This window comes from Galeopterus variegatus, unplaced genomic scaffold (genome assembly GCF_000696425.1).
Source record: "Galeopterus variegatus unplaced genomic scaffold, G_variegatus-3.0.2 Scaffold504, whole genome shotgun sequence".
NCBI classification, from domain to species: domain Eukaryota; kingdom Metazoa; phylum Chordata; class Mammalia; order Dermoptera; family Cynocephalidae; genus Galeopterus; species Galeopterus variegatus.
This window is the reverse complement of record NW_007726615.1, coordinates 91,711-100,622: the sequence shown is the minus strand read 5'-3', so window position 1 is coordinate 100,622 and position 8,912 is coordinate 91,711. Positions and strand designations below refer to the sequence as shown.

Sequence of the window (8,912 nt, the reverse complement as noted above, 5' to 3'; positions counted from 1 at the left end):
CCTCCTCTTTCTTCTTTCTTCTCTTTTTCTTCTCCTCCTCTTCTTTCTTCTCTTTTTCTTCTTCTTCCTCCTCCTCCCTCTCCTCCCCCACCCCCTGCCCCATTGATGTGTTATTATTGGGGGGGCTGGAGCAATAAAAAAAGAAGAAGGAAAAAAAGAGCGGGGCTCGGCCGCGAGAGGTTGAGCGCGGGGCTGACGGGCGGCGGCGGCGATGGAAGAACTTACGGCGTTCGTCTCCAAGTCTTTTGACCAGAAAGTGAAGGAGAAGAAGGACGCGATCACGTACCGGGAGGTGCTGGAGAGCAGGCCGCTGCGCGGGGCCAAGGAGCCGACCGGCTGTGCCGAGCCGGGCCGCGACGACCGCAGCAGCCCGGCAGTCCGGGCGGCCGGCGGAGGCGGCGGAGGAGGAGGAGGCGGAGGCGGAGGCGGAGGAGGCGCAGGAGGAGGAGGAGCAGGCGGAGGAGCTGGAGGAGGGCGCTCTCCCATCCGGGAGCTGGACATGGGCGCTGCGGAGAGAAGCAGGGACCCCGGCAGCCCGCGGCTTACGGAGGGTAACGGCCTGACCCCCGGCCGCGGTTCCCCTTCCCGCCTTCCTGACTTCTCTCGAGCGGGAGAGGACCCCGAGGCCCAGCGGGGACGGGGGCGGGACGTGGAGAGGGCCCTGGACCCCAGCTTTGGAAGCTAGAGTGGTAGTGAAGGGGTGAGAGTCCGGTGGTGTGCACGATCGTGGGTGGGGTCCTAATGTGTGTTTGGAAGGGGGTGGCGGGTGGGTTTTGCGAACGCCCTTGCCAGGTACTCCCATTCCACCGAAATGCATTTTTCAAGAGCCGGAGGATGGGCCCCGCAGCCCGGATGGCCCGCGGGCGAACGTGGAAGTTCTCGGGGCCGGGATGCGGTAGTGGGTGCTGGCCGGGCAGAGGATAGATTAAGGCGGGCATCCGGCGCGGAGTTTGCGGGAGCCTCTTTCCAAGGCCTGAGAGAGAGAGGGAGAGAAGCTTCACTCCCAGGTCTCCCCCGGGTTTGGGGCCGCCGCTAAGACCCCTCCAACTCCACAAAGACCCGAAATCTCTGGATCTTAGGGGCCAAAACTTCCCATTCTCCTTGAGCAATGAAGGTAGAACGAAGCCAAGGGCAAGCTAAGGTCCAGGTTAGGCTGCTTCTCCTGGACGAGGCGTTTAGGTTTCTTTTGGAGGGGTTGTTTTTTGATACTTGCCCAAGTCTTTTACTGCTTCGAATCGTCCAGTACTCTGATCTTGTGGGGAAAAGTCCTTTGGTGCCAGCGAAGCGTTAGGAAACGGCTTTATCTAAGGGGTGGCAAGTCCTGTAACAATTCATAGGAGTTCAACAATAAAATTAATTTGGCACTTGGTGCCTGCAGTAACTGGTGTACTGCCATATTTTTTCAATTAAGAAAATATGTGGCATGCGTAGAATCACATATTTAAGCAAACAATTAAGTGTTTATAATGCAGTCTGTTCCTGTTTAGGCCATTAAGTGGAAATTTGGGGGCGAAATAGATATCATATTAAGTCTATTAATCAACTTGAAATTTGGACATCTGTCTCTTTGAAGCCCCCAAAACTTTGAGGGGTATCCACTGTGTGGATGACAAGAAATAGACAAAGCCTTCCCACCCGATTGGCAGAATCTGAAGGGTGTGTTTTCATATTTAAATTTCACTACAATATCGGTGGAAATATTTTCCTATTAAATTCGCCCCTAATGTTTACTGTAATGTTTTTTCTTCCTGGAGGAAAGACAAATGTCCACAAAACGAACTCTGAGAACTAGAAATGCAAGCAACACTTAAGATCACCGTAGCTAGCATGCCAGGATGGGCTGAGATCTAGAGGCTCTTCTTCCCCTAGAACCAGGACCAGGTCCTCCTAAATTTGGAAAGTTAGGGGGCCCAGGGCAGCCTCCCTGCCATGGGTCCCTACAGCTCCAGGGCCTGGGTTCGAGTCAGAATCCAGGGCAAGCGAAATTTCTGGACTGTTGATTTACAAGCTCAGGGCAAGTATTAATTTCTCTACAGACCGGCTCTTGAGGAAATGATTTTTTTACACCCGTGCTGATTGGGATCCTGGGCTGGGAAGAACTGCAAACAGCTCGACTATCCAATCTCAGCTTTGACACCTTAAAAACCCGAGTCTCTGACTCCAGCTCCAGGGAGACCTTGTGTTCATACCGGCTCCCTGATCACTGCCCCCTTGCCCTAATATGTATGTTTTTATATGTATGTGTGTACATACACATCCTCGAATGGTTCTGTATGCTAACACTCGCAGAACTACTGTTTTTAAAGGAAGGAGGACAGTAAAGTAGCAACGGATTGTGCAAACCCAGAGCAGAAAAAATGCATATTTTATTAAACATCCGAACTGCTGGATGCATGAAAAGGCTTTGAGCGACCAATAGAAACCGAGGATTGAGAGTGTCCCGCTTGAACCTGTTGATCTCTGTGGTTTTAAGCGTTTAGGGTTGGGTCTGCGTTTCCACGGGGAGGAAGAAAGAGAGTACAGAGACAGCGGTCGATTTCGCCGGCTACCCGAGGCTGGTTTTCCGCCTCTCGCCTCCTGCCCCGGGGTGGGCGACAAGCCCTCTAGGCCGCCAACATGGCGTGGGCGCCTGTGGTCATGAGACCTCGATCAGGCAGAGGGGATGGAGACTGTCTGGCTGCCCGTGGGACCGTCTGCGGGGTTTGGCCTCAGCCCGGGGGCAACTCCGGGTGTCCAGAAATGCAGCTCCCCGAGCCTCGCAGCACCCGGGTCTTGTTGTCTCGCTACTGCCCTTCAGCCCAATTGTTCCTAAATTAGACCAGCAAGTTTGCCGGGGGCAGCGAGCCAGCGGCAGCAAGAGCTGGCCTAAGAACGGGCCAGCCTTCTGGGAAGGGCCGGTGCGAGAGGCCCGTGCATGGCCTCGCCGCGCCCTTCTGCCCAGACCCGGCTCTGTGAGAGGCCCAACTCGGCCCTTTTGATTTCTGTGAGTGCGTGGGAGAGAGTGAGGGCGAGGGAGGGTGAATGGAATGCATTTGGTGACCGCGGGGGAGGGCAGGGGACCGTGGGGTGGATAGTGAGGCGGTGAGCTGAGGCTACAGTTGCTGAGGAGGTGGGTGGGTGTTAGGTTCCCTTGCCCCCAGGCAGCCATTCGGACTTGACCTTTGCTGGTCTGGAGGATCCTCTTTCTCAGGGCGGGGTGAGGGTCCGGACTGGGATTCTCGAAGGGGGAAGGATCCTCCACCCTTCTTGGAGACAAATCTGGTAACGGGATTTGTTGTGCTGTTTTTGCCCGTCTCTCTCTCTCTCCCCCCCTCTCTGTGTGTGCGCGCGTGGACGCACGTGTTGTCCTGCCGTGGTGCCCACTCCAGTGTCCCCGGAGCTGAAAGATCGCAAAGAGGATGCGAAAGGGATGGAGGACGAAGGCCAGACCAAAATCAAGCAAAGACGAAGTAGGACCAATTTCACGCTGGAACAACTCAACGAACTGGAGAGGCTTTTCGACGAGACCCACTATCCGGACGCCTTCATGCGAGAAGAACTGAGCCAGCGGCTGGGGCTGTCAGAAGCCCGAGTGCAGGTACCCAGCTGGGAGGTGGTCTAGCGCCCAGGGAGCGGAGAGGGGATACGCCTGAAGCTGGACAGGCAGCTTGGGGGACACGCGCCGAGGGCGCCGGTTCAGATGTCTGGTGTGAGATAAGATGGGAAGGGATATCTTTACTAGAGGTCTTATTTTCCAAAGTAGATCTTAGTCCTTTAGCTCACCCCCGGCCCCCAACCCCCACCCCAGCCAAACATATGTTCCCAGCAGAAGAAAGCTGTTCTGGGTTTGTTCCCGGAGTTTCTATAAACCACACCCCTCTCGCCTCACGCTGGCTTTAATGTGGTTTAATCCTAATGGGCCTACTTTTATAAGGCTTAAAAAAAATCCCACAGAAGACGTTTTATCTCTAGATGCCTTAAAAGTTACAACGAGTATTTTGCTTGCCCGAGTTTGGTTTCGTTGAAGGTCTGCTCTGGGATCTAGGTTTGCCAAGTGGATATGCCAATTAGGTTTATAGATGTACAGACTATAAAGAAAATTAGCAACTGTTAAGTGCAGAAATTTACAATCTGCTGTAAGCAGTCGATCTCAAATTGTGTGTGAAACAGCGGAGAAATAAATGTATTTTTGTCACTCTTTGTTCATTCGCTTAACCAAGGTGAGGAACCGGAACCTCCAGCAACTCGATTTTAAAGCAATCTACATATCTTAATATAGGCATTTCCAAAGCCTGACCCCCAGTAAGTGACATTTCTGATGAAGTTAGGATTGGAGCAGATTTGACTGGTTGTGGAGGGGAATGTAATAGTAAAAGTAGGCTTTGGGAGCATTTAAGAGAAAAATTATATACATACATATGCACATATCCTTCCAGCTGTATTGGGAAAAATTTTAAAAGTTTCAGACTGTATTTCCGCTCAAATAATAAAATAGGAGAAAATGATGGTCATTATTTGTTTGAACACATGGAGCAGTTTTAGGCCTGAACATCTGCAGCTGTTGCAAAGTATCGCTGTAACAGATACTCCCTGGGTCTCTGGGCGCAGAGACCACCATCTGTAGCGAACTATGCAATTCTTATGGGGCTTCCCCGCATCTTGTAATAGGATCAGGAAAAAAACAGAGCAGTCACACTGAAGGGGAAAAGTAATAATAGGCTGCCTTGGTCATCATAGCGTCAACAGCAGAGCCTTACTTTTTAAGCCTCTCCTGCTTTGCTCTATGCACTAATATCTCTAAAGGCTCAGCAACCCCTTAAAAACATGATGGTAATTATCGCAGTTATGATTATTAGTATCTCAATTCCAACTCTTCTAGGGGGAGAAAAGAGGCAAGAAGCCTCGGGCCATGTGAGTTGCACAAAGGATACCACCCTGGCACAAAATCCACCCATCTATTATACTAAATGGCAGGGGAATTTTTAAAGATTTACATTGACTGTGACAATTGCTTTCAAAAACATACCAGAAAATGCTCTGAAGCAATATTTTATTTTCATGTTTTTTTAAACATTAATTTGTGAATCAATCAATATGCTATACTGTTGGAACTGGAGTATAAAAGCATACTTTATTTGAATTTTTTAAAAACTGTCATACTGCCTCTAAAAGTTGGCAAGTTTACTCAAGCAGGTAATATCCAGGAGAAGATACTACTCAGGAGTTACTCGATTCATCCCTTCCACCCCACCACCCTTTCATGGAGTGCCCTTTTTTTCTCTTAAGAAGTGAACTTTATTGTTGATCTTTATTTATTTATTTTTTCCATATTTTTATTTAAGGTTTAGAGCTGTTTTCTAGATGCTTCCCTCCTATCCTAACTGTGAGCAGAGGCTTTTCTATAGAAGCAAATTAGATTATCATGATAATGGCACAATTATTGTGCTACCGTGTTACACTCTGCCGCACAGAAGAACAGAGAAATGCCAAACTTCTTTGTAGTAAGGCTTTTATGACACTAATTACTTCTCCCCCACCTTCAAACCCCTCCCCCTAAAAAAGAGTCATTATTTGCTTTGGTGTTTGTTTTTTCTTTAAGACAAAGGTAATTAATATTACAGTCTATTAATAAGCACATTCTTTTCGGGTATTAACTGGGCAAACATCTAAACCCATTATCACATTGGTATCAGGTACCAGGGAAAGTTTTAGGCCTTGGAGAGTCTGTTATGGGGAAACATGACGCCAAGACTAATGGAAATTTATCAAGAAAATTTATTTTGCAAAAGTGTGTGAAATCTATCATTCTATTTTTGTAGTTCATTTACATTTTTTAACTTTAGAAATTGAGGCTGTTTTATATAATTTAAAGATTGCTTGCCATATCTCCCAGTACTTTCCTAAAACACTAGTCTTTTCTCATCGTACTCTTGCAATTAAGAAAAATTTTTTTGAGTCATAACATCCAGGTTTTTCCCCCCCTTCTAATTTGTAGGTTTGGTTTCAAAATCGAAGAGCTAAATGTAGAAAACAAGAAAATCAACTCCATAAAGGTAAGCTTCTATTACAAGGAACATTTGATATTCTAAGTAAAAAGAGAGGTGGAGAGTATTATTATTACAAAGACAGAAAAAAAATGTCAAAGGTGACAATGGTCCTTCATTTAAGAATCTTCTTTAAAAGCAGTTAATGAGAACCCTAAAGTTTGAGAGTAAATTACATTTATTTTTATTATGGCACCAGTTTAGAAAGATAACAGACCAATCCCAAAGGAATTCGTTCTATCTTGGTACCATTTAGAACACTGGAAAACAATGCTGGAAATGTTAACCCTACATTATTGTATTTTGTTCCCCTGTTTCTTATAGGTGTCCTCATAGGGGCTGCCAGCCAGTTTGAAGCTTGTAGAGTCGCACCCTATGTCAACGTAGGTGCTTTAAGGATGCCATTTCAGCAGGCAAGTACAGCCCAGTTTGAAGCTGTTTTTAAATGTGAAAAGACCTGGAAGTTTGCTTGAACTGTTGAATATCCCCCATCTCTTAGCTCAAATGTTGGTGTTTGTGCACTTAGAGACTTGATTTCGAGATGATATAGTGGACCCACTCCCCTTTAAAAACCTATAGTGTCAGGGGCCTGAATGCCTAGTTCTTTCTGTTCTTGTGGGAACCTGCAGCGGCTTGACAGCAGTAACTGGTCCTATAAAAACGCACTAAAGATTGCACTTGGGGAGAGGAAGGAAAAGCCTTTTGATTAAGATTTGTCAAATTCAATACAGAGATTAATCCTAAGATATATCTAAGGCAACCCTCTAAATATTTTTCTGGGTATTTTCTACCTCTTAGTCACATTAAACGTCTCTGACAGAAGAAAAATAAATAAATACAAGTACTCGCAACTCAGACTTTTTTAAAAAAGCTGTCTCTACAAACAAAGCTTCCTCTCTGGTACAGAGAGAAGCCTTGGTCTTCCCAGGGCTGCCCTGACTCTGCAATTCTTTTCTGAGCCATAAAGAAACTTTTAAGATTACATTTTAAAAGGACAGCCTGCAGCAATGATTTAATCCTGGGAAATCCCCGTGCTCTGAACTCCCCATTCTCCGAGCCTGAGGGCAAAATCCTTTCCCAACAAGCACCTGACCTTCCCCATCTTCAGCCAGGACCCCTGCCCAGCATGGCTGTGATGTCATGAATTAGCTCTCAGTTGCAAGTGCCCTGGACTGGGGAGGCACCTGGGTGTGCCCATGTATTGAGAGTTAATGTTAGGGAGATCTTAGTTCCCTTGGCACCACAGGACTCTGACATTCTGGTGCTGGAGAAAGAGTGGAGAAGAGAAGGAGGGGGAACCTTAAAAAAAGACTCTTGCTACTCAAAAGGTGATCTGTAGGCCAGCAGCACCAGCACCCCCTGGGAGATTGGTAGAAATCCAGAATCTCAGGCCCCAACCTAGGCCTTCTGAATCAGAATCTGCATTTTACCAAGCTCTCGAGGTAATTCTACGGCAGGAAAGGTTGGAAGTACTGACGCGAAATTGTGCCAATTGCAGTGAAGATGCAATAACTTCCCTAAGTGACATGAAAAAGTTTTGTAGTTTGCTTGTTGGTACTTCGATCTTTAGTAGTGGGGTAAGAGGTGTACGGCAGCATCAGGAGAGGAGAGTTATGGCCTTCACCCCCAGTCTTTCCAATATACCATTAATTATTTTGAGGAGAGTGATGTTTTAGCCCAATAGCGATGTCACTCATCGGCCCAGCTCCCGAGGGGCGGCTAAATTCCTGTAGATGGGAGTCCCCGGGGCCCAAGGAAATAAGCCCAGGCTGAGCCAGTTGCGGAGACCCAGGGGGCACTGGAGTATACTATACTTGCGACGCCCCAGATTAAGCAACAGGCTGAGAAGGTCACTCGGGACAAGATGCGCAGCCCAATGCCCCCTCCCTGTCCCCAATCCTAACCCTCCCCCAGCGAAGCTGGACGCTGTTAATGCTCTGTTTCTATTCTGTTGTCACCCTAGGATAGTCATTGCAACGTGACGCCCTTGTCCTTTCAGGTTCAGGCGCAGCTGCAGCTGGACAGCGCCGTGGCGCACGCGCACCACCACCTGCACCCGCACCTGGCCGCGCACGCGCCCTACATGATGTTCCCGGCACCTCCCTTCGGACTGCCGCTTGCTACACTGGCTGCGGACTCGGCCTCCGCCGCTTCAGTAGTGGCGGCCGCCGCCGCCGCCAAGACCACCAGCAAGAACTCCAGCATCGCCGATCTCAGACTGAAAGCCAAAAAGCACGCGGCCGCCCTGGGTCTGTGACGCCAGCGCCAACGCCCGCCTCCCGCGCCGCGCTCAGCCTGCACGCCCTCCGCACCCCGCTGCTTCTGCGTTACCCACTTCGGACCTCCGGAGCCGGCCCTCTTTCCGCCCCGCTGACCGCCCCCTGTCCTCTTCTGCATCCCGGACTCCGAGGGCCGGACTCCGTGTGAGCCCCAGGATCCCACGAGGCGCACCAGCTACGTCGCTCCTGCCCATTCTCCTACCCAAGGGCCTAGAATTCGGCTTTGTAGGAGCGTGTTTGGGGTGTCTGGAGAGAGACTGGACAAGGGAGTATTGGGACAGCGGACTGTGGCTCATAGCAAAGCTGCGACGATGGACTCTTGTATAGAAACAAAATCTCGTTAACAATAAAATATGAACACACACACGGATAGAAGACAAACCAGAGAGAAAATGAGAAAGGGAGCTTATTGCTATTTGGCAGAAGCTGAAATCGGAGAGAGAATGAAGGAGCAAAAAATGTTAAAAGTTAAAGTATTTTATACATTTAAAAATATGGAAAAATTACCTGGACGAATCTCAAGAGAATGGGGGGGGGAGTTACCAACCTAAATGTATGTTTGTTTGTTTTTTTAAATGGGCTAAGAAGGCAAAGCAGAAGGAAGAGGTAT

The 8,912-nt window shown here is 48.6% G+C and overlaps 1 protein-coding gene across 3 annotated transcripts; it reads left to right on the top strand.

The window, feature by feature from the left end:
- SHOX2 (short stature homeobox 2) lies at positions 1-8,703 on the top strand. 3 transcript variants are annotated; one of them, XM_008569494.1, is made up of 6 exons: positions 212-575; positions 1,137-1,185; positions 3,367-3,577; positions 5,975-6,032; positions 6,348-6,436; positions 7,987-8,280. In XM_008569494.1, exons 1-6 carry the CDS (start codon positions 212-214, stop codon positions 8,278-8,280), a joined length of 1,065 nt encoding a protein of 354 aa, XP_008567716.1. The 3 variants fall into 3 exon arrangements, with proteins under 3 accessions (XP_008567717.1, XP_008567716.1, XP_008567718.1); XM_008569495.1 differs by lacking the exon at positions 1,137-1,185 and having other exon boundaries at positions 1-551; positions 3,369-3,577; positions 7,987-8,703; XM_008569496.1 differs by lacking the exon at positions 1,137-1,185 and having other exon boundaries at positions 212-551; positions 3,369-3,577; positions 8,023-8,280.
- Positions 8,704-8,912: the final 209 nt, after the last annotated feature.

Coding starts and splice junctions, on each gene's coding strand:
- SHOX2 (XM_008569494.1), top strand. CDS start 212: ATGGAAGAACTTACGGCGTTCGTCTCCAAGTCTTTTGACCAGAAAGTG. Junction 576..1,136: donor CGGCCTGACCCCCGGCCGCG/GTTCCCCTTCCC, acceptor GCCAAGGGCAAG/CTAAGGTCCAGGTTAGGCTG. Junction 6,437..7,986: donor TAAGGATGCCATTTCAGCAG/GCAAGTACAGCC, acceptor TTGTCACCCTAG/GATAGTCATTGCAACGTGAC.